Source organism: Anarhichas minor, unplaced genomic scaffold (assembly GCF_050575085.1).
Source record: "Anarhichas minor isolate MPS153535 unplaced genomic scaffold, ASM5057508v1 ptg000136l, whole genome shotgun sequence".
Lineage (NCBI taxonomy): Eukaryota > Metazoa > Chordata > Actinopteri > Perciformes > Anarhichadidae > Anarhichas > Anarhichas minor.
In genome coordinates, this window is record NW_027466582.1 from 10,136,121 (window position 1) to 10,164,030 (window position 27,910).

Here is a 27,910-nt window from a genome sequence, read left to right on the forward strand (position 1 = left end):
TATTCCAGTTGCATCACGGAGGAAACAAAGTGGCAGTGATTCGAACATTGCAGAAGGGGGATGGGACAAACTGTACTTGGCAACCCTACTTGGCTCACAGAGCTCATAGTGCAGTGTGCATCTGCTAGTTGTCGCCATCATATTTGGCTAAATGTCAAGCTAGCCTTCAAGTCATCCAGCCGTTGTGGTTCGAGGACACAAAGTTAATGATATCATTAACCTCTCTTTGTTTCTTCTGTCAAGTACCTGTGAGCTGTTATGATGTTGTTATCCGGTGGACGCGTCTAGGACCCGGCGCTGTTATTGTAATAGTGTGTAGTTTAAACGTTACTCTCACATTAGCGGTGGCTAATTTTCAGAGCACACATTAGCTGGAGTCTTGAGAAGCTGCGAAGACTGTCGCTAGCTAGCAGCTAAACTAGCCAGCTAGTTCGCTGGCTGCCTAAATAAGACATCGAGCAGCGTTGAAGTGAAGGAAGCAACGACTGTGGACGGTGTTACATTAAGTTAGCAACGCACCTTAAGCGAAGGAGCTTGCAGCGTCACAGAGCTAGCTGCAACTCGGCTGAGAAACGGATGATTTTCAGCTAACAAAGCTAACACAACACGGAGCTGGGACTGGTCTTCTTCGGTGGGGAGTCTGCTACACTGGAGCTGGCATTGTCACATCTCCCGTGTCTAAAACGTATGTGTTACTTCTACTCATGTTTGTGTTTATTGTGGCCTTTCCTGTAGCCAATGAAGTGAAGCTAACGTTAACTTTTGCAAAGTGTCAACGGCTATGCAACTTCTGCAACTGTGTTAGCCAGCTATACACCCCAAGTTCATACCATTGCTGTCAAGCTAGTTTATGTAGCACGTTGTGTATTTTACACCCTCAATAGGCAGCGATGTGAACTATGATGATATTGTGTTTTGGCAGCTGGCTGTTGGGCCTGACAACCAAGAAGATGTCTGAGGGAGAGAACAAGCAGGCCTCAGACACTACCCAGGAAGTGAAGGCAGAGTCCATCGCTGCTGCACCCACGGGTCAAACGGTGTCGTCCGTGTCCCCCCCTATGTCCATGGTGACCCAGCCTCCAGCTACTGCTGCCATGGAGGATGAGGAAGAGGAGAGTGAGGATGAGTCTGAGATTTTGGAGGAAAGCCCGTGCGGACGCTGGCAGAAACGCAGAGAAGAGGTACAGGATATGTCTGCAGAGGGGTCAAGTTTACCCTCGCTAATGTATAATTAAAGCCTGATGCATTGTTTTTGTTGTCTTCCTGAAGGTGAATCAGCGCAACGTCCCTGGGATCGATAATGCTTACTTGGCCATGGACACCGAGGAAGGAGTTGAGGTGGTGTGGAATGAGGTCATGTTCTCAGAAAGGAAGAATTTCAAACTACAGGAGGTAGGTGCAACGCTAGGTTGATGGAGCTAACTTCCCCCCTTTAGCTTTCAGGTCCTTAGGTAAGTGGTCAGACATGTTGCTACCAGCACCGTAGCAAAGTACACACTGTACCTGAGTAGTTGCAGAAACAAGTTGTATACATTTGAAGTAGAGGGATTAAGCAGACCAGAAGAAGTCAGATTTAAGGCTCCAGCTTTTGCAATTGTTTTGGTATTTTAAGTTTCTATTTTCCCATTCTAATCTTTGTTGCAGAAATGGCTTCAGATCCAGTATGTTGCTTTCTTTTCAATTTAAATCATGGGAAAGTATTTCTGTGTTCGATAGCTACTGGGCGCGCTTGAGCAAGGCTCGTTAGCGACCAGTTAGTGCAAACTGTTCAGATTAATCTGCATATGACTGAAAGAACATGGTGTTCTCAGTCTCATGGAGCTTTTAAAATGTATTTAGTTCCAAATTAAAAGGCTCATCATGGTCTGTATGGAGTAAAGAACCAGACCCAGAGGTGCTATTTATAGACATTTACAGCTGTGGAATTAGCATTTTAGCGTGCACTTAAAAGGCCGTCTGTCTGACCTGCTGACCAATAGAAGCCCGACATGGATGGAAAATGCACCGTTCAGTTGTATGCTACTGTTAACATATTTACATTATGTATGCATTTAAATGTGAATTGAATGTTGTCTGTTTTTTTTTTTTTCACAGGAAAAAGTCAAAGCAGTTTTTGACAATCTGATCCAGCTGGAGCATTTAAACATTGTGAAGTTCCACAAGTACTGGGCGGATGTGAAGGAGAACAGAGCGAGGGTGGGAGATCGTTAAAAAATAGCTGTTTTTATCAAATCATGTCAAAAGTGTTGAGTGTAAAGGCTTCTATGTTGACCCGTTTGCATTTGTTTTGTCTGCAGGTCATATTCATCACGGAGTACATGTCCTCAGGAAGTCTCAAACAGTTTTTGAAAAAGACAAAGAAAAACCACAAGACCATGAATGAAAAGGTGTGAAAGCTCTGCTGTAACTCATCAGATTACTTTAAAAGGAAGTTACTACGAAATGACGCTGAAAAGTCAAGAACAGTAGATAAAAAAACTTAACTTCTAACTACTGTGTTATGTTTCCTTTGTATTTACTTTTATTCTCTGACAGGCCTGGAAGCGCTGGTGTACACAAATACTCTCTGCTCTTAGGTAAGTAGAACAAAAGCTTTCTGTGAGCTGCTTAGCTTTAAAGAGTAAATGTTTTTTTACTACAATTGCTGGCAATCCGCTATGTTACATAGGTCCATTCAATTTGAAAATATTACGTCTCGAAAGTGATTCGTACATTTTACAACAACGTTATTTGTTCCGTGGTGTGGTAGCGGATGTTGTATTGACCCTCGCTCTCTTGTCTCCAGCTACCTGCACTCATGTCAACCTCCCATCATTCACGGCAACTTAACCTGTGACACCATCTTCATCCAGCACAACGGCCTCATCAAGATCGGCTCAGGTAGACCTCATTTAAAGATCCGGACAGTGGAAAGCCACTGTTATGTCCCTCTTTTCACACATTTTTAGCAAGTTATTTTTAGTGCTAGGTCTTTTATTAACTTTATTATTATTAAGGCTTTTCCACTCTGTTTCAGTTGCTCCAGACACCATCAATAACCATGTGAAAACCTGCAGGGAAGAGCAGAAGAGCCTTCATTTCTTTGCTCCAGAATATGGAGGTACGATCTTGTCATTTTGTCATTAAAGGTTCTCTCTCTCATCCCTGTGTCTCTGTTTCTCTGTCTGTCTCTGTCTCCTCTCTCTTGTCTCTGTCTCTCTCATCATCATCATTTTAAAAAGATCCTGTAATTTCTGTCATATCATTGTGATGCGCGTCAGCGTTTCTTGATATTGATCAGCTTATCTCTGCTTTCAGCTGTTGCCAATGTTACCACAGCGGTGGATATCTATTCCTTTGGAATGTGCGCCTTAGAGGTGAGAGGTTACCTTGTTCTGCTCTGAGCAGTTAGTGACAAACATAACCACTCATTGTTTTGTTTATGAGAAATGTGCTTGATTGGTATTGTGCTGTATTATAAAATGTGAATATAAATATGAATCCCTTCCAATCAACACCCTACTTTGTCCGATCTCTTGCTCAGATGGCTGTGTTGGAAATCCAGAGTAATGGAGATTCGTCCTATGTGTCACAAGAAGCCATAAACAGTGCCATCCAGTTCCTAGAGGACCCACTGCAACGGGTTAGTGAGTGAGGGAGACGCAAGCTTTGCAAGTCTGTTTGGCTGTTTGGAAGAGAAATCCATAACCTTGCGTTTTTTTTTTTACCCCGTGCTTTCTCAGGAATTCATCCAGAAGTGTCTGGAGGTCGACCCCAGTAAGCGACCCACAGCGAAGGAGCTGCTGTTTCACCAGGCCTTGTTTGAGGTGCCCTTACTCAAGCTGCTGGCTGCACACTGCATCGTCAGCCACCAACGTGAGTCACAGTGCACACAAACGCAAAATGTTTTATCAGTATGATTTTCCCACGTTGAAATACGGAACCCGTCCATGTTTTGTGGGTGTGACTTTGTTGAAATAGAATAAAACTCACCAAAACCATCGAATGGTTCCGAGTGATTATCGAAGAGTACGTTACGCTTGAAATGGCCATATCAAAAATACACAATTCAAACTATTAGGAAAACAAATGATTGTATTTTTAATTGAATATTTGCTTTGATTAAAAAAAAGTCTTTGCATTAGAAGTTTTAATGATGTATCATAAGCTGCTTAGAGCTGTTGTAAGGAAGGTAAGTGAAGCCGTGATGCAAATAATTTAACCCACTGCGGACATTCTCGATTATTAAATGCTAAAACAACATCATGGGTGGACGCTCGTATCTGATTCGTCTTCTGTTTGTCTGTAGATATGATTCCAGAAAATGCTTTAGAAGAGATGACAAAGAACATGGACCCCAACTTGGTGATTGTTGAGGTCAAGGATGGAGTTCAGATGAAGTAAGTCTGAGTAAAACCACAAAACTGCTTTTTACTTTTAAATTGAATAAAGATTTAGTGACGCTAGGTCCTGATTGGCTGAATATTCAGCATAAGTAATGATGTTTGTTCTTCCGCTTCAGGCTGTCTCAGTTTCCTGCCCTTGAGCTGGACAAGTTCCTGGAAGATGTGAGGTAAGATTCTGGCTGCGGAATCCTCGATCTACAAGTGGGATGATGTGAGGAAATGAAATGAGAGTTGCTCACTCTTTACTGCAACAACAGACTGAGGACAAAATGAGAAATTGTTGTCGTATTATTGCAGTTGAATAAGAGCAACGCCTGAAGTAGAGCCTCATGTGTACATTATAATACACATGTATAGTCAGCAAAGCCTTCATAGACTGCACATCATGAAATCATTTGCAATCATCTTGAAGGCGTCGTCTCTTCTCCGTTGGCGTAATAGGAATGGGATCTATCCTCTGACTGCGTTTGGCGTTCCCTCTCCACAACAACCGCAGCAGGAGACCGTGAAGTCGCCCATAGTGCCGCCCTCGGTGAAAAGCCCGACTCCCGAACCTGCAGAACTCGAGACCAGGAAGGTAAGAAGTGCCATGCAGATGGGCTCAAAAATAAGATTTTATATGATTTCAAAAACTGTTAGCTTGGGTTGCAACTATCAACTATTCATGGGTTTAGGGATTTGCATTTAGTTCTTCATATGTGTTCCACCTCATCATTTTCTGTCCATATATTCTGAGTGTCAAATATATTCAGCACTTTTCCTTCACAGGTCCTTCAGATGCAGTGTAATATTGAGCCTGTTGATGAGGGAACCAAGCATCATGTAAGCTTCAATTCTGATCAGTGATGAACTGTTTCTGCTTTCAGTAACTGTATTTCATACATGAAAGTGCTCTCTGTTGTTCTGGACCGTAGAATAATATACCTTAACTTCTTCTCCTTCCAGCTGACCTTGTTGTTGAAACTTGAGGATAAACTGAACAGGCACTTAAGCTGTGATTTGTTACCAAGTGAGTATCTTTGTTATCTTGCTGTGTGCACACATTAATTTACATTCTACTACCCAATACTCTCACTCTGTTACCAGCCTTTAGTTGGAGAGAGAGATGAAGAATAACATGCAACAAATGCACATAAACAGAGAAAACAAATGCAACACTAATGGTCAATCTTCCACACTGCACCTTTAATCACATGAGTACTTGTGTTCAGATGAGAACGTGCAGGAGCTGGCTGTGGAGCTTGTTCAGCTGGGATTCATCAGTGAGGTAAGTGGAGTTCATCATCATTACGCTGCCGACCCGATGAGTCACCACAACCTCCGAGATGTACGTTTAACCTCACCGTCTCCACATTTCAGGGCGACCAGCCACGACTCGCATCCGTTCTTGAAGAGGCCTTTTCAAAGTTCTACAGCCGGAACGGTTCCCTCAATCCGGTGACTGTCTCCTCGTAGCGGAGGACTCTCTGGGCCTTCTGTCGGCCCCCCTCGTGCTCCACAACAGGACTAGCTTTCTGCTCCGCCTCTGTGTTGCAGGACAGCTTTGTGAGGACAGAGGAGGAAGCCTTTGGTCTGGTTGCACATCCTGGAGCCTGTCGTATCTCCTGGTGGGAAAAGCTGCCACTAAGTGGTTGTCGCTGTCAATCTTTTTTTTTTTCTTTCTCCCACCCAATACAGCCATCTGCTTCTCTTTTAAAAGAAGAAAGGGAAAAAAAAGTCGCAACTTAAAGGAAAATACAAATGTTTTCAATTTTCTGCCACTTATCTCTTTGAGTGAAGAAAGAGGTAAGCTCCATTAGACTGGATGACAGCAGTATTTCCCTTAAGTCAGTATTAAAACTGTATTTAAAATATTTTTACTTCAAACTGTTCAATTGTTGTCTGTATAGAAAACAATAATCTTTGTCCCGGCATACTGAAGTGTATGTATTATGGTGTCGTGAGGTAAAGTCTTGTCTGGTCCTTTAAACGTTCTCTTCAGCAGCGACTGAGGAATCTTCCGACCTCGTATCGGTTCTCGAAGACTCTCGAATGCATCGAGCTGGTTAATGCGACGGATGCGACGTCACTTTTCCTTCAAAATCCTGTAATTATACAAAGAAGTCATGAAATCTGCAGCTGCAACACAATTTGAAGAGCTGTAGCTAAAATGTATAGAAATCTAAGTATTTATTTGTGTTTTTCTTGTGAGTACTGTCATTCACTTCCAGCACTAAGGCCGGTGGGTGTTTGAATGTATGCTTTCATTTGCTACCTTTTTCTTTAAATCGTTATTTTGCTTCGAGAAGAGGAAGTCTAAACTTGACTGGTCCAACTACGACTGTAGCTTCTGTATCCAAGCAGCTCGTTGCAGCGCCAGTCGATTAGGTCTAGATTAATAATAAGTTGTCTTTGGGGGACGTTTCACACAGGAGAGGTTGGTTAGATTCATGTGAAGATGGTTTTGCGTTCCAGCACATGATCTGGTTCTCAAGAGGTTTAGTGAATGCATGTATGCTTTTCTGTGCCTCAAAGGAAACCGATGTGAGCAACAAGCTCGCTTCTGGAGTTTGTTTCCGTCTCATTGGCACATCGATGGTGATAGAGTTATGTAATCATGCAGAGGAAGTTCTGTCAGCTTAGGCCGGTGATCGTGTGACTCTGAATTATTTGGTTTCTTCGTGGCTGAGGTATTCTGCGTGACACCAGAGCTAACGCTTTGCCCCCGCCATATAGATATCGGCTCATGTCCCCCTTCTGTGTTACCTGTTTGGGGAACTCTCTGTTAGTTTGCACTGCTGTACACTTTTATATCCTTTTTGGAAATGTCCTGTGGCCTCTGGCTGCTTTACTTAGATAAATTGGATATGGCATCGCTCAAAATGTCGGCGATCGAGTCTGCTCTATGCTGTGACACTACTTTTTTGACATGTCTGTAGATGCTTCGAGATACAAGTGTGGAACTGCCTGGCATGCTTGTAACCATCTTGTACACTGTAGGCTGGAACCAGTGCTCTGTTTCTGCGATGCATTTACCTTCTTTTTCACTTCCTGAAATAAATATTTACACTTCAGCTTTTTAGTTTGGTGTCAATTTTCATGATCAAGGAAAGTGGAAGAAGATTAAAGACGGGAGAAGAATGTCTTATTTCTGATGTCGGCAAAAGTCGGATACTATCCTACGTAAACATATTAAAAACGCCAATAATCGCATGTCGAAAGATTCTTTAAAAAGTCCTAGTATTATATGTCGGAAAAAGTCCTGGTGTCGTATGTTAAATAGTATAGAACATGTCATGGTGTAGCATGTATGTTATAAAAAGACAGTGTATAGTGTGTCGAAAAAAGGCATAAAAAAATGTATACTATTTGTAGGAAATTACATTTGAAAGTAAAATGTGGTGTATGAAGTTGTAACTCGCATTCTAAAAGTAAAATAATGTACACACAGAAACCAATTGAGACAAAATTCAATCGTTGAAATTATTTATAGAAAAAAAACCATCCTGGACTATCAGGAGCATGAGCTCTGCCCTCCGAGCATCACTGTTTGACTTCGTTATTTGTTCAAAGTTTTAAGAAAATGTAGCCCTTGTACAAGTAAATTCCTGTACGTACGTAAAGTCACAATGTGTGCTCAAATAACAGTTGAATAAAACACATTTCATGCTGACAAACACATTGCCGTACAAAATTACAGCAGTATAATAAAGGTACAGCAAGACTAAAAAATATTTTTGATATAAAACACCCTAGAAACACGCTCTAAATAAAAAGCTACCAAAATGGCGACATCCAGTTCATGAGTGTTTTTCCGCTGCGTGGGTCTTTTTCAATTCTGTACAGTGTGAGTAAAAACAAAAAAAACAATCTACAAAAACAGTACATAGCACTTCAATTCAAACACATTACTTTTCACATTAAATTTGTGTTTTACTCCCCAGTTTGAAAGTAATGTATATTAGGCACAGTAATTAAATTCATGAACCATGTTTGGTCAACACCGTTCCTTGTTATTCACAACTCCCCTTCAACTCGTTACCGAGTCTAATTCTGGCAAACATTAATTTTTGTCACACTTTCTCTCTTTCCCAGAGCTTAGTTGAAACAAAGGGTGATAGTTGCTGCTGAGCGTGAGCTTCTTTTACCGCATCGTCTGTCTCCAACAATTAAACATCGCTGCACATTGTTCTCAATACCGGACCGCTGCCACGAAGCTTCACATGTAAACGACACCCGTCAGATTGAAATGTCTGCAACTCTGAAGGCTCTCGTTCCAAAACACACTTTAGTTTTGAAGCTGTTAATTTGATCTTAATTTCAGCACATTTCAAATAATCATTATAATCCATTATTTACAGGCACACTTTCCTTAAATATTTAGCATTTGTTGATGTCAGGTAATATTTATATTAATGTTTTTATGTTTGTAAATAGAATATTGTTTGGACCTTATATTTGTATTTTATCAAATACTATCAAAACTAGGTTTTGGGGTTAATTCAATATTATCATTTATCATCTCTCCATATTCATATTGAGACGTTCTGAACAGTGCAGTTTTACCTAAATCTGTCGCAGCATGATATAATAATAATAATTTAAGGGTGTTTTTTCACTGAAGACATTTTGACTTGTCACGGTACGAAGAGCACAGGTATTGCCATTGTTGTGGGCTTATGACAAGTCAAACTGTCTGCTGGGAAAAAGGCATATTTATGGAAAGCCATTCCCGCCAGTAACAGAGAATACAAATCCAAAAACGTCGCCGTAGCCGGAAAAAAAGACCCTGTAAATCATGACATGGGCTGTCACAATATCAGATTTTCACAACAGGATTATTGTGTAGGGATGGGTAACAAAACCCGGAATGGGCACCAGTGCTAAATGATTAAAGACTGGAGTATTGATAAGCTTCTATGTTATCGGTTCTTTTAAACGTGTTGGTGTTTCTTCAGTCAGTCGCTCTAAACTTCAACCAGTATCGGATGTTGGGATTATTATTTATTTCAGATTGTTTCCAGTGAGATATTATGGAGTTTATATCGTGACTTTACTGTTGTATGTATTACTGTTGCTGCTCCAGAAACATTTAGTTGTATTTTAAATATGATTTAATCCTAATCGTGTTCTGAAAGTAATCTCTTTTTAAATAATATATTAAAAGCAATTCTCTTTTACAAAATCCATAGAAAACTATGGACTATGAAAAGTTCTGAGTGAAAGTTATCTTTAACTATCCATTGTCAGTGTCACTGCTATGTCATCATTTTGAGAGTTTCTTATTATAATGACTTACAGGATCTTTCTTTTTTCACCACATTGCCAGAAATGGTTTTCCATACTTGTGAGATCATTTTGTTCTAACATATACTAAAAATCATTTGACTCAAAGGGAAACAAAAGATTAAAAAAAATGATACCATGTTATTTTAAATATTGTTGTCAATATCCCTGCAGATCAAAATCATTCTGTGTAATTAAAACAAAGGTTGTTAAAGTCCCTAAAATCTTTAAACTTTGTAAGTATAATACTTTTGATAGCAACATAAACAACGTGTGACGTTCTACTGTCATGCCAAGAAAATATATTGTACAGAGTTAATCGGTCTTTTACGGTCGGTAATTTAGTGGGTCTGCAGGGTAGCGTGACTCATCCGCTGGTACATTCTAAACATACAAACATAAGATTCGACAAATCTTTAGGGTCTGAATTTGAAGAAATGTTGTGCTTTTTTCTCTCTCTGTTGCATCCCAACTTGATGGTTCATGCTGTATCTTAAGCCGCAGCTCTGCATATCAGATTTCTTATTTTGGAGTGAAACGCTTCAACCCAATGTAAAAGTTAGCACCATCAGTGCAGCGAAAGGCATTCAACTTGTGGTGGCTCATTCTGGTTCCACTCATGGCTGGAAGTAGATGACCTCATGGTGTCATTTAGCTCTGTAATAAAGATCCATTAGCCCCCTTTCCCTAATGTTTCATGACAGAGGGGTCTGAGGATCGGAGAAAGGCGACGGCATCCTTTATTTCTTCAGACACTGGTACATCAGTGCTCGTGGATTCAGCATGTAGCGCTCGGAGCTGAGTAACTTGGTGAGATACTGCGGCACCGGAGGCCGAGGAGCCATGTAGGACACTGCGGGACTGACGGCCATTACCTCCGCAATCTTCTGCTTCATCTCCTTGATCTCCCGGTCCTGCCTCATCACTTTATCTGCCGGACAAACAAAGGTAATCCATGAGTGTGTGGAGACTGCAGGATGTGGCAATCCATAATTTAACTATCATGTATGAAAAGCTGGATTCTTAGGGGTTATTCTTTTCATTTAAGTATTAAGAAACATTGTGCACAGAGTCACACAACACAGGCGCTGAGAATACACACACATTTAAAGTTGCGTTGCACAAGGACACAAAACACACGAAGAAGAAGAGTGGGAACCTTGAGCGATTTCCAGCTGCCGGCGGGCGTCTCCCAGAGCGGAGAACAGGTCCAGTTTGATGCGAGTCTCTGCGCTCAGGTTGTACTCCAGATGTTGAGCCTTCTCCTGCATGGCCGACAGAGTGGACAGCAGCATGTCTGTCTCTTTCTCCACACAGCGGTACTTTCCCAGAGCCTGAGTCCAGAAACACATTGACAGTATAAGAACACGTGTAAAATGTCTAAACATCAATCATGTGCCATGACCACCTGAGGGATTACGTGCGTTGGTTTCTTAAGTATTGTTTTTTATTTCATAAAGACGAGTTCAGGCTCATCGAATTAAGAAACCAATGCGCCGCAGAGAGAAAATAATTTCCATGATGAATTGGCCAGCCATTCAAAAAACACGAAAGCTGCACATTTGATTAGATAGTACGTACGCTGAGGGATGATTGTTTCTGCGTTAACATTGACCGTTAACATTTTTGAAGGAGGTGACCTGTACTTTGAAACTTTCTTAAAGCAGTGCAATGTTTTTATGAAAGACCGGGCTTTTGTTTTCAGCATGCTTCATGGAGAGTGTGCACATTAAATCAATTACCAAACATTACAACAATGTGCACACCTGATGTAAAAGACAACAAAACAACCATACAATATTACTGCATACGGTTATGATGACAAAGTGCAATATGTTGACTGCAGGCCAAAACAAAATAGAAAAAAAAAAACACTAAATGGTCCCGATGAACAATTCAGTTTTCTAATCGATTTTTTTACGAACACAAAGAATTACAGACACAAAAAATTAGAACTCAAACAGCAAAACAACTACATGACCAAACTGAGGACAACCAAGTACTGGACCACAGACATTTAAACTCACAAGCTCATTCCCAAATAGTGTAGAAAGATACCTCAACATCACTCTCTAGCTCTACCACACGACTCTCTTTCACTTGACACTCCAGCTGTAGTTGTTTGTACTCTGTCTCTAGATCTTTAACTCTCTTCCTTAACATTTGGGTTTCACAGTGTTCCTGCCTGGTGTAGGAGATGGAGAGAATAAGAGTTTTGAGCAGTAGGAGAGTTTTTTTTTTACTGGACATGAAGACCAGTTCACACAGAAAGAAACATGACATTTCATTTGCATTGTTTTTGTTTATGTTACACACATGTAATGTAGATGGTTACATAAAATGCAAAGTAAATGTAATGTGTGCATTAAAGAAATAGCTATTAAAAAAATACGCTTATTCACTTTCTTGCCAATACTTGGATGAGACAATTGATACCCAGGCGGGGGGGAGTAACTGTTTACATGGAACGGCGTCACGTAATTAGGATACAAAAAAAGGTTACTGTGCTCTGTTACAGTTACAGATAAAAGGGAGAAATCCCATTAGAACTAGTAACTAGTAATTGTATTGGAATGTATTTTTTGAAGTAACCCTCCTAACCCTGTTGATGGCCTCTGTCGTATCTGTACTTTCAAAATAAGACGACAGTTAAAATGACCTAAGCTTAGCACAAAAAGTACTGAAAACACTTATCTCCCTCTTGGCAAGAAAGCAAACAATAATAACTCAAAGTATTTCTGCAGATGTTTGGCCATACACTCACAGCTGTATTTAATTATACTAATGCAGATCCAGCTTTAATTCCCGGGGCAGAAAGCCACTTCAATAACGAGGACTTTTAAAGGTGCGATAGCTGTGATTTACCTGTTTGTTAGACTCCGTGCCATCATGGCGGCTTCCTCCAGTTTCTGAGCCTGAAGCTCAGCCAACTGTTTCTCCACAGAGAGTCTGGCCTCCGTCTCTGCTCTGGTCTTCTTCTCCAGCATCGCACTGCTCTGTTTGTCCCTCTGCTTGGTTTTAGTCAGACACAGGATCCTTGAATGAAAAAGCAATAATCTCACTTTACATAATGCCAGAAATAGGACCACATCCAGACGGACTGGTTTGCGATTAACTTCACATGTGTCTCTGAAACAGACAGAATCCTTGTAGTTGCTGGGGAGCACCTTTGCTTTAAAAACTGGAGCATGTCTCATTAGAAGTCAACAAGAGAAACGCATTGATTACACAGGAAATTAAATAGCATGATCAAGCATGATTGTGTATTGGTAGCCCCAAAACATAGACGTGAAGTATGAGCCACAATCCCTCAACGTGAAATATGACTTTATATGATATTAATTCTCAAAAATGGATCCATCCATCATCAGCCCACACATGGTTTGCTTTCACACAGATAACCGTAGTCCTGGCGGCAGTTCTGCATACAATCATCCCCGTCTTACTTTGTATTTATAGATGGATGTAATGTGGACAACGGCCCACAGAAGGAGCCAGAGACAAGCTTTCAGCAGTGGATCTGGAGGATGACTCACTTGCTCTGGAGTAGCATGTTAGACTGTCTGAGCAGGGAAACCTCTGGTCTCAGGCTCCTCTCGCTGTTCGTCAAGTTGCAGATGTGACTTCGCAGCTCCTGCTCGCTCTGCCGGCTCACCTGCAGCTCGCCCCTCAGCCTCCTCAGCTCCTGCTCCAGCCTGAAAGGAAATTACAGGGAAAGAAAAGAGATTTTTCTAGCTTTAAATTCACCGACACGTGCCTAGTTTATAACCGAAGGACGTTAATGGTGGCATACTTGGTCATCTGCTCAGCGTGGTGATTCTGAGCTGCCGCGGCACTCTTCTCTGTTGTGTCTTGGTTGAGGCAGAATGTTTTCGAGCTGGATCTCTGCTTCTTCTCCGTCCTCCTCGTCGGGGGTGAAGGGGTGTTTGTGCTGCCTATGCGGGCTTTTGGCGAGGAGCCTTTAGCCGCCCTTGTGGCTTTGCTCCCTTGCTCATCTTGAGGTAGATTTTCGGGGGTTGTGGAGGATTCTGGTCCTCCTGCCCCACAGTGGAGCAGATCCCTGGACTCACCAGGTTTGGATGATAACGGCCGCCGGTTTGATTCAGCTGACCTCATCTCCGGTGTTCCCTTCTCCGTCGCTCTCTCCTCGCTGCGGATCTGGAGGCAGTCCACAGTGTGCACCTCGTCATGGGCCACTACAGTGCCGTTCTGACACTGGTACTGAGTCGACTCGGGCTTTATCTTCCATTTTGAGCCTGCAGGTACAGGTAGAAACAATAACATCTGTGTGATCTTAATTTTGCTGCTGGGATATTTCAAAATGTGTTGCATTTAGATTAGGATTCCCCAGGATTGAGTCATTAGTACTCCTTCCCTAACTGCCACTTGAGTTGGGTTGTCATTATTTTTTCACTTGGATGAAAAAAAGGACTTCCTCTTTAAGAGTTGCGCTCACTCTCTGCAGGGATCTTCACAGTTCACATTGCCTGAGGAGTTTGTGAATGGCATTGTGGTTGTACTAATAGAATTGTAGAAAATCTAAAGGATTTCACTAAAGCAATAATAATAAATGAACATTATCTAATGCATAATTGTTGTTCTTAAGACCCGGTTTCTGGCAGGTCTCTCCTACTGTTAGTTTGGAATGGAACCGTTTCGGACTGAGTGGTTACTTTGAGTGATCGCACAAACAAAAGAGTGCCGAGAACCTCTGATCTCATAAATTAGATACAAGTGTGTGTTAATAGATGGTGCAGATAACTTACCGCTGCTGCCATCCGTGCCATTCTTGGGGTAAACCTGCAGGCCCGGAGGGAGCGAATGCTGCAGGAGGTGCATGTGGAAGTCGTTCTCACTCTGCACAGCTTTCTGTATGCGCAGCTTGAAGATGTTGGTGAAGTAGCAGGTGGCATCAAACCCCAAATACACTACAGGATATCCAATGCTGAGTTTGAAAACAAAGGGGGGGAAGACACAGTTAGAATATGTGTGCCACATTAAAATGATGAAAACACATTCTATTATTAATGATTAGTATGTTTATAGATTTATGTTCATTTTGACTTCCTTCATTTGTTACTTTATAGGTCATTAGCTAGTAGCATAAAAGTGAATTTGCTCCTTTAATAAATGGTTGACAAACATCTCGGCCAAGTCATACTATCACACGGTGGATTAATACAAGTTTAATGCTGATGCTTTTTTATCGCATCTCAATTTTATGTAAGACATTTTAAATCAGAAAGTTATTCTTAAGATTTGTGTTGAATCAACATACCAGTGTGCAGCGAAGAAATGAGACAGGTTGGCATGAGAGGTTTTAAGGTCTTTGAGTCGGAGTGAAGCCTCCGTGTACACGAGCAGAATCCACAAGGACACCGTCGATATACAGATGCCTTTCTCTGCAAACACAAAGCTTCATTTTGTTATGACAGGAACAGAGTTTGGTATGTTTTGTCATATGTAGGACACAATAATCGCACACTCACCTGTATGCCATATGTAATTGAATAACACATAAGTGCTCGCCACGAAGAACAGCCAGTGCAAAGGCACAAAAATTAAACAAAAGATGTCCAGAGTGAAGGCAGCACAGACAAAAACAACACAAATAACCTGCAAAAAAAACAAACACAAAACATTAATTTCAGTAAAAAATGCACTGGATTCATTCTGTGGGATTATGATCGTCTTGGCACACAATATGAAATCACACAGTAGAGGGTTCTCACCAGCCCATGGCAGTGGAACGTGGTGTACACACTCCCGAAGAAAAGCCAGCATGGCCACAAGTACTCCAGTCTGAATTCAAGCATGAAATCTGCCAGCAGCACCAGCGTCCACATCATCATGAACTTCAGGAAAGTGTATGCACTGCAAATAGATGACAGATGAAGTCCATTACTGTTGTTATTATACATAAAACATCAGCAGGGGGGTGTATTCAGGCAGGGTACATGTGATTTGTATTCTAGGCTCTGATTCTAGCAAATAAAGACAGATATAGAGAAGCCTCTGAAGTCAAAACATTAAACACACACACACACACAGAAGCCAACACAAGACCAATGGGATACATGTTGCTGAACCTATAATTAAGCAGCTGCATCTTATAAACTGCGGTCCGTCCTTTTAAGTAGAGGCACTACAGAACAATGACTGTTCCCTCGTTCATTTCATCAGGCTAGCAGGAGCCAAACGGGAGCTGTGGTCTCCTCCTTTGTTCTGCTCACATCAGCCCTTCTTTGTTTGGTAACCATGGCGATATTTCATCTGGAGGAGAGAGGGAGCACCACAGCATCCGATTGCACATGGAAGTTTTAAATGTCCCCTATTTAATGTTGCTGATGTGGAATGTAATTTGAATTTAACTTACAGGTAGTTTACACTTAAATATGATACTAAATATGCAACAATAGAAAAGCTGTAATTTATCTGAGAGAGTGAGCGACAAAGAGGGAGGACGAGCACATCTTCAATTTTAATTCATCTCACTGCTATTTTAAATACAACACATATGCGAGTTCATCTTTAAGAGTAAAGAGGGTGAGATATGGAGGACTACCACGTCTTAAACTATTCAAAGAAGTTCATTTTCAATAGTTTTTAACGTATGTATTTACCAAATACAGAGGTATACCACAATTAAGGAGCAAGAATTGTATATTTTATTGTAAATTTATGAAAACAAAAGAAGGCAGTGTGTGTATTTAAATATACAGTAGCCTAGGCTTATCTGTTTGTATTTACTGAATTGCTCATGTGTAACAAATTCAATTAAAACAAGTGTGGGTTTTTTTGTCTTTTCTTATCTGGACTCTTGTCTAGACGCTTTTAAATTCTTGCTTTTTTTTTTCTGTGCAAAAGCAGCTGCTTTCCTTTGGCCTAAAAGGGAAAATACAGCTAATAAAAACACAATACGTCAAATGCACGCGCATCATTCTGCCTAATTGTGCATGCGTAAAAGCAGATGTCACACCGCTGAGGAGCAGCAGGCCGACGTTAACTTGCACGGCTGCTGATTTCTGTCCTTTCCCTAAACAATAATCCGGGTGAAGAAAGTCGCACATTTTCTACACGCATGTCTGCGCAGCTGAACCCGCGATGAAGCGCATTTACAGCCCCAGACTGGTGCATGTAAAAACGTGAGGCACGGGATGAAGGGATGTGGGATGTGAGGCAGACAGGTGAGCATGATGACGACGGCTGGATTTTTACACAAAGACGAGGCACCACAACAAAAGCAGCCTCCGCCAGGCGACGCGTTAGCTACCTTTCAGACAGCCTCTCCGTTATTTTCATTTTTTTCATTTTCCGTAGCCTGTTCGCGTCCACATAACGTTTCTTCATCTTATGGCTTCTACTCCCTCCGTGCTGTTTGTGTTTTCACACCGCGGCAGCGGCAGCGGAGATAGAAAAAAGGGGCACAAGATGAAAATGAAGAAGATCCCTCGTTGTGAAGGAGGATGTTCAGCTCAAACCTGTGATGAAGATGTCTGGCAACATCTACAGTCTCCCGAACGGCTCTGCGCATGCCCAGTGGATGTTGCACCTACAAGTGTTCATCGCAGGAGGGGAGCAGAACAACACACTGTGTTTTTATTTATATTATATGCTATTGTACTGGTGATAATAATGATAATAATAGTAATAATGCGAGCAGCTTTACAAACACATCATTTAAAAACAATAACACATAGTCTTATAATGAATTAAACAATAAAACACAAATTCTGATTACGGTATTTTAAGCCAATGCAGGAGTGTCTTAAACTTGCATTCTCTCTACTGGCCAGCAGGGGCGACTCCTCTGATTCTATGTAAGTCGATGAGAAAATGACCCTACTTCTTACTTGATTTATTACGTCGGTAAGATTGTACACATGAGTTTATGGTCACAATCGCTAGTTTCAAATCTTCCTCAATAAGGCATATGATGTTAATTTTGTAAAGTCCAAAAAATGGTCTCTTCCGTTCACTGGTTGCAAAAAGCCAAGATGGCGACGGCCAAATTGCTGAACTCAAGGCTTCAAAACGGCAGTCTACAAACCAATAGATGAGGTCACGATGACTACGTCCATTTATTATATACAATCTATGTGTCCAGTCCATACAACTTTCAAATTCAACTTTACCTTTATTATTCTCAAGGGAAAAAAAATGTTTACTGCCAAATGAAACACTGAACATGTGCAATATTTAACAAAAAAACAATAAGATACATCAAACATATAATTAAAATATGTAAAACATTTGCTAATACCCCCTATATAATAATCTGTCTGACTACTTGACCTTAACCCCTACATATCTTGTACACACATATCCCCAGGGAAGTTGTAATTGGTTTGGCCACTAAAGTTTGCTTCAAAGCCTGGCGATCCTCCTGGAAGCTTGTGGAACACTCTTAGGGAATACTTTATACACATGAAGTAGATGGATATGTCTGTCCTGGGAGAGGGATTCCTCCTCAGCTGCTCTTCCTGAGGTGTCTTCCATTTTTACCTCAATAAAGCTTTTATTGTCGGGGGAGTTGTTCCTTATCTGAATCAAGAGTCTACGGAAAGAGGGTGTTGTACGCTGTACAGATTGTACGGTTCCTTGAGGGAAATTTGTGATATTAGGCTATATAAATATAACTGACTTGACTTGATACATATATATTGTATGTGATTCTCAAAGTGGAGTCCAGGAGAAACCCTAATCTAAATTTAAAATAATCAAAGAACATGTTTAATCAAAAAAATGGTATATTATTTAACTCGTAAAAACCGGAGGTTGGCGCCTTGACTGGACATCAAGATAATGTGCATGTGTGAGTGTGGCAACAGGGAATAGACCCAAACACAGTGTTCATCAATCTACAGTAGTTTTTGCAATGAAAACTTGATTTTGTTTATTGTCATTATAGATTATTATTTTATCAATTTAAGATTCAATTCAACATTCAAAGCTTTATTGTGAAATGCCAGGAGAGCAAGTTGGACATTGTACGGTTAAGAGAGGAGTTATTGTCATCAATCTGTATACATTGCAGCACAGAGGGACAAAATTGTGTTTCTCCTGATCCAAGCTGGAAAATGAAAAGAATGAATGATGCAACATTCAGGCTAAACATGAGGTGCAAGAAACCAAACAAAATACAAAACTATGCCCTTGAGCGTGTGTTCATCTGTCACAAGTCTGTGTGGTCCTGTAAAAATATAACTGACACCTGTCTTATGGCTGCGTACACTTTCACTTATCTGTGCGCCTTGTGCGTCTTCAAGTCTCTTCCGGTTCCAAGCACCTCTGCATCAGTTGTAAGTTAAAAATGTCCACTCTGTTTGAAAATGATATTGAGTGTATATATTTCTTCACGTTATCCTAAAAAAAAGTACTTTTATTCATCTATGCTTCCAATGTGCAATAAACTAACCATTATTTCTCTCTCCTCTCTGACAACCCCACCTGAAGTGGGGTGAGTGTTTGTAATTAATATTTATTTTATTAACATTAAATTGTGTTTATTTAGAAAAATCCAAACCATCCTTTGGATCCACGGTCCGTATTGACTCGAGTGAGATTGTGAACAAGCTAAACAAACTGAGAGGAAGTGTACAGCCTACTGCTAGCAACATGTTGAAAATGGTCAAATCCTGATAATGCATTAAAATGATTTCATCATCTCAAAAGCATAAAGTGCTTCACTGATCAATATTCTGAGCAGATATTCTGAGAGATCAAATCGTTTTTTTCCGTACAAGCACGCAGCACTTGGGAGATGTTCTGGTGTATCACTGATCTACATGTGCTAAAGGCAGATCTGTCCTCTGCTCCCAACAGAGCTGGAACAGCGAGGTTGCATGCGAAGCTCAGAAATGGGCCAACACCTGCTCCATAAACTACAGCCCTCGTGAATCTAAAGAGAACAGCTGTAAGTTTATTATAACGCCGCTTGTTGTAAAAGTAAAGTTCACAAAAAATTCAGCCACACTGTTGTACAAGCACATAGATAAGTGAGAGCTACTGCGGTACTTAGTAAGTTTGAATGATGTCTTTCAAGCATTTTTATTCTTATCAGAGCTAGAAATAATTGGAAACATAATTTTAGAGCATCATGAGACATTATTAAACTCTACACTGACACCCAGACAAATCGCATTACTTACAGTTCAATGGCCACTATATCTACAGTATTTAATGGCAGAAACATTAAGTCAACATTAAGTCCTTGCATCGTAAATAAAATGTCATGGCAGGTTTTATAGACTAGTTTCATGTGGCAGTTTATTATGCGATTTTCTGATGTAGCTGGGTCAAATGAAATACAGGAAAATATATTATGTGTGGGTCTTGTGCCGATGATCAGACTGGTCCGTAGTGAACGGAAGCGTCCAAATATATAACAAATATAACATAAAAACGTTACTATTTTGAACGTTATATGAGACATTAAAAATACAAGAAAAAAATAGTATTATATACAGGAATATGGAGTATATTTAGTTTACATCTGAAGGGACAAACCTAATTAATATAATCACTATCGTAAACTTAATTGTGTTTACCTGTGGATTGAGTGCATAAAATTACAGATGTGGACCCATGAATTTTAATGTGGGTTAATGGTTTTTAATCCAGGTAAATTATGGAAAAATTAAAAAAAGTTTATCCATAATTGCTTAATGTAAATTATTACTTTTTAAAAGAGATATATTGCTTAATACTCAGCGATAGGTTTGTTAATGTGTTTGCTTGTTTTTTCTATCGCTGGTTTGTTTGTCTAACTAACTCTACTGAAGTATCTCTCTCCTCCTCTTTAACTGTAGCTCCCGGCTGTAGTGAAGCTATCCAGGTCTGGTACGACGAGGCGGAACAGCATCTATTGAGGATGAGGATCTATTGGTGGAAAACCGGTCGGAAATTATACTCACTTATAACTCTGTTTGTACAGCACTTGTTCATATAGAATTAATTAATTAATTCATGACGGTGGTGTTCACTTTATTAGCGGGGCAGTAGTTAGTTTAGTCAGCTTTTTTATATTAATACAGTTTGCTGATATTGAATACCTCCAGTTTAATTCTGTCTTTTCCTGAATCTCAATGTATTGAACAAGACAGAAAGACTTTCTTTGACTCCAACCAGTGACATAACTTCTGCATTCAATACAACAGAAGAAGTAAATTGTAGTTCTCTAATCTGAATAGTGAGCTCTCCTGGGTTTTGTTTTGCTTTCTATTCATACAGTATATACACATTCCCCGTTCTCTCTGTTTCCTGCAGCCAGCCCCTAATAAATAACTGTACTTCACTGACAGTGAAGTGGTGCTGCAGAAACAATCAAGTGTCTGGTACGTGTGCTACCACTTGAAATTGCAAGTCTCAGATTATATAAGCACATATACATGTCTAAAATACATGTCCACACAGGCTCTGACTCATCAGTCAGTGTCAATAAAAGACGCTTATCTTTGAAGCTTGTATCCCTCTGCTGATTACTGAAGAGGTTAAATAGCGTATTGAACCAGAGATTAGAAAGGAAACTTACTTTGGCACGGCACTTTTCTGGACAAACACCGCCTGCAGCGGCAGGTGCCCTTTGACTGCATGTAAAATGTAAACTCACAAAGAGGAAGGAGAACACATTTGGCAGGGTGGATTTGGCAGAAGTGGGGATGAAAAGTAATTCCACATGGATTTCCTACAACTAAGCCAAGAAACAAGCACAGTTTGCGACCACAACTGCTTGCTGTGGCTAATTATAAAGACTGATAGTAATAATTTTAAGCTTTAAGCCGCTTGAATCAAGACTTCATACGTATTGATTACATCTTTAAAATATGTAAGTGATTAATGTTCTAAGACCAATGAGACCATCCTTTTATTTTATCATGATGCACTGATAATAACACTGTCAGGTACATTTTTGGAGGGTTTCCTGTGGAATCCAGGCCGCATGAATTTCACAGGACGCAGCTTCCTCTTAGATAAGATGGAAACCTGACCTGGCAACACATTGATCTCCATTTTAAAGGAAGTGTTGAACTGTACGTAATACATTCCAAAAGGTGGAATCTAACAAAGTACATTCACTCTGTAAGCATTACTTCCAATTTAAACTCCATCCTACATTCGACTCTAATACATTTCAGAAAAAATATTGTACTTTTCACCCTTTACTAGATTATATTTTAGTCTAAAATGGGGCCCTGAAGTTTTATGAAAAGTGAAAACATCTGCCTGTGTTGTAGCAGTATCTCAAGCTGCTTTCAACACAAATCAACTCATTTTCATAATTTTATTAAATAATATTTTTCATAATTTTATTGCAGCAAAGCTCCCTTGATCTTTCTCTTTTTAACCGGTTGAAACATTTAGATTGCACTCACACTCACAGGACTTCAACATGTGGGGGAAACAAACAGAGAGGCCTACATGTAAAAAGAAAAGCCAAAACTATGAAACCGCGACAAACCCCCATCAGGAGTGAGTGTGAGATTTGGTTTAAACCACAATACCAGTGCCTCATTGGACAGAACCCACAGGAACCCCAGGGAGTCCCTGTGACACGGCCATGACGTCACCGAGGCTATAAAGACCGACGCACACCTTCACACTGCAGACCGCCCATTGCAATTTACATTGCTGCAGAAGGTAACAACTTTAAAAAAACAACCTAGGTAACAGTCCTAATCTCGCTGCACGAGCTGTTTTCGTGTTCACATGCTTGGATCCTGAAAGAGAGACTGATAACCTCTGTCCCCCTGAGCTCTCTTAGATCACCTGCAGAAGGAAGATTACTAATTCACGGATTCTTCAAGTCGACACCCGCTGTTTTCCCCGCTGCAACGCGAGGACCAGCCTGCCGCTTAACCCGCCTAAGGAGCACAGAGTCCCGTTCAGTGCTGTGAACATACTAGTTGCTGCTGTATTTAATAGTGTTGCCCCACACTGCTCACTCTCTCTCTCTTTTTCTCTCACCTCCCTCTCCCCCTCCCCACACACAGTTGTAGTAGTACTTGTAATTTGTGTTTCTACTAGAACACGTTTACATGTATTAATGCTTAAACTAGAATTACTGCCCTGCAGTTGTATGCCTCTGCTAATCAGCCAAGTTGCAGTTTACATCCATTTCTGTCCAATATGTCAACACTTCATCATTTTATCCTTTTAGACATTTGAGCGAAATAGTAATAATTACCATATAAATTCTTGAGGTATGGCCAAAAATATGTTTTGTGAGGTCAAAGTGACCTTTGACCACCACATTGTAATCGGTTCGTCCTTGAGTCCGAGTGGATGTTTTTGTCCCTTCTGTTCTGGGTTTCCACCCTGCAATCACAAGAGAGATTGTTTTCATTTTCGCTCGTTAAATAATAGGCTCCAACTTCAACATTAGATTTCCTATTGCCACATTGTCACACGCACAGCTATTGTGCTGAAATCAGCTCCCTTTTGTGTGATAGCAAACTTCTTTCATTGAGAATAAACACTTGGGCTAAATGTCTGTAATGGTGTCTGCATGCCAAAAGAGCCTCGCTCTGCGTACCACAGCATAGCCTCTTGTTTCTGCTCCGTCACTGCAATCCCCACGAGGTCAACTAAGAAGACAGATGAGAGCGCCACCTGATGTGAGCAGACAGGGGAGCTTGGAAGAAGTATTATTCCCCCCGTAGAGGGGAGATAAGGGGATAAGTTGTTCCTCTGCCAGTGCGCCCAGCGATAGCAGAGGTCTTCTGGCTTGGCCAAGCTCGATAAGCCCGACTCTGCCATCCTGTGGGGCTTATCAACTCCAGCAGCAAGCCTCAACAGTTGGTCCCAGGGCCGTAAAATGTTTATGACTTTGGCGTCAGTTTGACTTCCTCAACAGTAGATTGCGTAATATGGGGCAAATGGGGACTATGCACATGCATTGTTGTAGATTTTGTATAAATCAACAGTGTGATCTGGTTAATCCTGCAAGTTTCTGCAGCAACAGTTGCCCTGTGCTGTGTGGTTACCTCACCTAAACTCATTCAGGCTATATCAGATATGTTAACAAAGTTTACTTCAGCTCCGCCAGACAGCGCTCTGCATGTCTAGTGGCAGAGCATGTAATCAAGTGCGGAGGATACATTTCCCTTGCTATTTATTTTAAAAGTGTTAGAAAAAGTGTGAAAAAAGTGTGAAAAGAAGTGTGAAAAAAAGGTTAAGGGGGAAAGAGAGTAAAGAGAAATAAGGGAAATATGTTGGCGGAAAACCAAAAGACGTTCTCACAGGCAGGAAGACACCGAGGGATCAGTTACATCAGTCTGTCCACACTGAAGACAGTTCATTTAGTCTGGGCTGTTATCTCACCACATCACAATCCCTCTGGATTAGAAACAGGATGCTGAAAAAAAGAGCTCACTCCGTTTGAATCTGACCAAAGGTCTGAGGGATCAGTGCAGCAAACTGTATTTGAATTACTGACACTGACTTCAAGATCAAGTACTCCATAGCTCATACTAGTTGAGTTTGTTTGGAGAGCTAAATGGGAGCGTTTTGGCCAATACCTGAATGAATCAGAAAGTGTTTCTGCATCACTTGTTCATTCACCTGTTTTACCTGATGTACACACATCAGTCACAAATGTTGGCTAAAATAAATACTTTTCACAAAGTCCTACTAGATCCACTGTCACACAAAAAATGTTTTTGTTTTGTTTTGTTTTGCATTTTGGTTGATTTGTATATAAATGTGCCGTTTTTCTTAAAATATAGCAAACTTACTCTGACCTTATCTACACCAAATAATTGTACCAAAAAGAAGAAAGAAATCTGTGAACTAATATAAAATGTAATCATCTCTTTATTTAAAGAACCCTTTGACTTCATCTCAAGTTTGGGGTCATGTTGGTATAAAATACCTTTATTAGATGTTTCCCTGTCCTGTCGTTTGGCCTGATGTTATTAGCAGTTTCATTTCTTCTATCGTAACCCCCCCCCCCCCCAACTAATTTCATGAATGCCTGAGTGACTTAAACGTTGCCCTCTTCCTTTATCTGGATGACGGTCCAGTACTGCACCGTATTGTGTTACCTGTGGGAAGTGGGCTCCTGCCCACTGAGTGCGACAGAAACATTCAGACCTCCCTCTGATGAAAGCAGAGTGTTGCGCAGCTTCCTTCCTTCCATTGAGTGCTTTGAGATGCAGCTCAACAAAACTCGCTAACAGGCTCGTCGGCTCGCCTCTTAAGCTTTCATCACAAACACACGAACATCGCAGAACCGCCGTCTGCCACATTCTAAAGCACTAACAGTCAATCTCTTTCATCAACAAAGACCTGAAGGAAGGGGGATTGTAGCCATGACAAACACTTCATTTCTAATCTGTATGTGGTAACTGGTTCTATAACCACATACTTCACAATAGTATCCTGAGACATTTACAACCTATGACCTGGGTGCACAGTATCGGGCTTTTGTGTGCCCTGTGCTTCTTCTAGTGCCTGGTGTGGTCATTGTTTCATGAGCTGGCGTGATGGCCACAAGTTCAGCCAGTGGCCAAAGAGTGAGCTCTCCCAGCACACCCAGCTAAATAAAACAGACCTGGATCATTAGCAGACGGGGGGTGTTGTTCTCCCCATAGCCGCTGCCATTTTAGTAGCTATTCTCACTCGATAGTCCTCCAGCAAATGTACATTGAACAAACATTGGGAGAGGGGTCCCAAAGCAGCAGTGGAGGAAATGGTAAAAGTGGGTGGAGGCATATCCCAAACACAATGTAGTGCAAAACACTTTTTTTTTACCGCACACACATTTTTGCTCTGAACTCAATGTATTCTCATATATCATCAGAGCCACCTTCTGTGTTTTTTTTTTTTTAAGTTTGGCTCCTGTGCCTTTTCAAACTTCACCGTCAACTTTCACTTTCAATTCTTGAAAATTGATAGCTGGGAAAAATGCATGAATTGTATATCCAATCTGGTGTATTATCCCAAGAGGGAGGCACAATGCCCTGACAAATAGTGCATGAGAGCGCATTATTTTCTCCAGAGCGCTGTTCTCACTGCAGCGCTCTGCCTATTTTCTTCCGCTCTTTGCCTTAATAATAAATAAGCCCCACGGGTCTTTACATCTGCTTATCGCCGCTGCCACAGTAATCTGACACAGACGTTTGCTGGGCCTGACATTTATACAGAAGACAGGGAGAACATTCCTTTTTCTCATCCTGGTAAATCTGTTTGCAATTAGCCGTGTCAGACAGATGCAGGGACCAAATCCATATACGCTTCACTCAGGAATGGCTTGGTCATGCAAGGGTCAATCACTCACTTCATTATTTCAGTGGCAGCCAATGTATTCATGGTACAGCAGTTATGTGACATGAGAGAAGAGAGTTGAAAGGTTAAAGTTCAGGATTGGGTTGCACCACTATTTAAAAAACCTTTACTAAGTGTGTGTGTAAAGTCCTTAATAACGCCCTGTATCTATTTATTTATGCGATGGAAGATGAATGGCTAATTTGTGAAGTCGACATGAGGAGTTATCTGTACAATAAGTCCTCATTTCACTACAGAAACCTAAATAATTATTTTTCGGCACATCGCAGCAAGTTGATCTTAACGTAATTTTAGTGCCACAAGGAAAAAGCATCACTACAAAAACATAGACGAAAACAGAAAGTAAGAAATATTGTACAAATAGGGCATAGCCTATACAAAAGTGGGAGATCCTGTCAAAGAGGCCTGTTTACACTTATGTTGTACGTAAGCGTAAACAGGCCTCACTTTGACCTTAACTGTGAACTTAAACCAACATTGCATGCAAACACACATATACAAACACATACCGTCTAAGAAAATTGCAAATATTATCACATAAAGCTGTTTGTACAACCCAAACACAGCTCGTAACATTCGAAGTTAACCATGTCCCTCCGAACTTATGGTGTTTCTATCACGGGTTTGGCTTGAGGTCTTAGACTGTCAGGAGAAAAGCTTTAAGAGAAGAGAACAAACATATGGTTTCCCATGTACAGTAAACTGACCCTATACTGTACATCTGTGTTTAGCTCTTATGTAATTAACATGCCTCCTATAATAACTAACATGTGGGGAAGCATTTAAAACAGCCGGACCATCATACAACATATATTCTGTTTCATGTGGCTGCTGGAAATTCTTTGATACAATTAGTTCATTGCCTTAAATCAATGTTTTCAAGAGGGATTTCATTAAACAGCTGAAACTTGCATGACTGTTCTGTGTTTCTACTGGATGCCAAGCACTTTCTCAATGTGTAAATGTTTTAAATACTGTAGTCGTTAATCATATCACATGTACACGAAACTCCTCCCCGCTGTGTGGTCTACAGTCCAGTACAGTATTTTCTCTTTTTCCATCCCTTCTCTACTTCACCGACATGCCTCAAACCACCAATCTCTCTCTACATCCTGTGTATTGAAAGCCCACTCCGCATGTCGTTGAGGTCAGGATGTTTTTTTGTTTTTTTCGTTGCTTTTTTACCGCATCCCTCCTCCCTCGTTTTCCTATTTCTATGGGAAGTCCTGGGTTGTGGTCCAATCATTTTAGTTTTTATTAAGATGTGGTGATAACAGGCAGGTTGATTGCCACATGGAGCCACATGAGGAAAGGGTGCGGCGAAGACCCTCAATTAGAAGCCTGCGCTAGATAAAGCAATTACAGCATCACTGTAGGGATGTGTTTAAAATGCAGCATGGCATGGCATCAGGATGCACTACTGAGGAAGCCGAAGCGCTGTCTAGCAAAGGCTGTCTAGCAAAGGCTTTCATCCAACAATAATATGACAGGCAATTCCTTCCAGGCTGGGAGGATATAGATGGAGAAAGACTGTGGGAAATCCAAAACAAAAAAACAACAGAGGTACTGCTCGTGCTGTCACTGTTATGCATCCTATTAGCTTGACATTTACAACTGAAAAGCAAAATGTGGCTTCAGAGTGACAGTATGAGTTCAAGGATAGCTCTTTGAATGTATTTCTTGTCACTTTCTCTATAAGAAATGTTAATGAGCGTTATCATACATTTTGTACTTGCGGTGGCCTGGGACTACAACTTGCCAGTGTTATCTTTATAATTGAGGAAACTAGAAAGTAAAGCAAAGATTTATCTCTGTGTGCAAGCAAATGGAAGAAGTCCCAAGGCACTGCAAAGTAACCAAACGAAGCCCCCCCCCCCTGCTAATAGGTCGCATATTGTATATGTAAAGAGTAAGCATGGGCTGAAATGTATTTGTAGACATAATATGTCTTCATGGAGCCAAACTTACACAGG

At 40.8% G+C, this 27,910-nt stretch overlaps 2 protein-coding genes and 1 long non-coding RNA gene across 3 annotated transcripts; 1 reads left to right on the top strand and 2 right to left on the bottom strand.

Annotated features, from left to right (window-relative positions):
- Positions 1 to 114: 114 nt before the first annotated feature.
- On the top strand, positions 115 to 7,438 carry nrbp1 (nuclear receptor binding protein 1). Its single transcript, XM_076083845.1, has 18 exons — positions 115 to 685; positions 923 to 1,181; positions 1,270 to 1,392; positions 2,095 to 2,196; positions 2,298 to 2,387; positions 2,536 to 2,576; positions 2,786 to 2,880; positions 3,017 to 3,100; positions 3,298 to 3,356; positions 3,524 to 3,622; positions 3,723 to 3,855; positions 4,289 to 4,379; positions 4,502 to 4,552; positions 4,827 to 4,962; positions 5,154 to 5,207; positions 5,331 to 5,394; positions 5,597 to 5,652; positions 5,745 to 7,438. The coding sequence occupies exons 2-18, from the start codon at positions 951 to 953 to the stop codon at positions 5,838 to 5,840; spliced, it is 1,605 nt and encodes a 534-aa protein (XP_075939960.1). The 5' UTR covers positions 115 to 685; positions 923 to 950; the 3' UTR covers positions 5,841 to 7,438.
- A 395-nt stretch (positions 7,439 to 7,833) lies between these two features.
- On the bottom strand, positions 7,834 to 17,187 carry LOC142941776 (macoilin). The gene is made up of 12 exons (XM_076083846.1): positions 17,132 to 17,187; positions 16,924 to 17,024; positions 15,383 to 15,524; positions 15,140 to 15,266; positions 14,929 to 15,052; positions 14,417 to 14,595; positions 13,444 to 13,906; positions 13,187 to 13,345; positions 12,516 to 12,686; positions 11,709 to 11,835; positions 10,810 to 10,984; positions 7,834 to 10,581 (listed from the first exon to the last, which is right to left on the bottom strand). Exons 2-12 carry the CDS (start codon positions 16,998 to 17,000, stop codon positions 10,391 to 10,393), a joined length of 1,935 nt encoding a protein of 644 aa, XP_075939961.1. The 5' UTR covers positions 17,001 to 17,024; positions 17,132 to 17,187; the 3' UTR covers positions 7,834 to 10,390.
- Positions 17,188 to 17,707: 520 nt separating this feature from the next.
- Positions 17,708 to 27,569, bottom strand: LOC142941777 (uncharacterized). The gene is made up of 3 exons (XR_012951538.1): positions 24,695 to 27,569; positions 23,185 to 24,006; positions 17,708 to 22,967 (listed from the first exon to the last, which is right to left on the bottom strand). It is a non-coding gene; the product is annotated as an uncharacterized LOC142941777 (long non-coding RNA).
- Between the last annotated feature and the right edge of the window lie 341 nt (positions 27,570 to 27,910).

Excerpts from the sequence above, each read along its gene's own strand:
- nrbp1 (XM_076083845.1), top strand. The coding sequence starts at position 951 with ATGTCTGAGGGAGAGAACAAGCAGGCCTCAGACACTACCCAGGAAGTG. Across the intron at positions 2,881-3,016 it reads CCTCATCAAGATCGGCTCAG|TTGCTCCAGACACCATCAAT; the intron begins GTAGACCTCATT and ends ACTCTGTTTCAG. Across the intron at positions 4,963-5,153 it reads CAGAACTCGAGACCAGGAAG|GTCCTTCAGATGCAGTGTAA; the intron begins GTAAGAAGTGCC and ends TTTCCTTCACAG.
- LOC142941776 (XM_076083846.1), bottom strand. The coding sequence starts at position 17,000 with ATGAAGAAACGTTATGTGGACGCGAACAGGCTACGGAAAATGAAAAAA. Across the intron at positions 14,596-14,928 it reads CATTTCTTCGCTGCACACTG|CATTGGATATCCTGTAGTGT; the intron begins GTATGTTGATTC and ends TTTCAAACTCAG. Across the intron at positions 13,346-13,443 it reads CACGCTGAGCAGATGACCAA|GCTGGAGCAGGAGCTGAGGA; the intron begins GTATGCCACCAT and ends ATTTCCTTTCAG.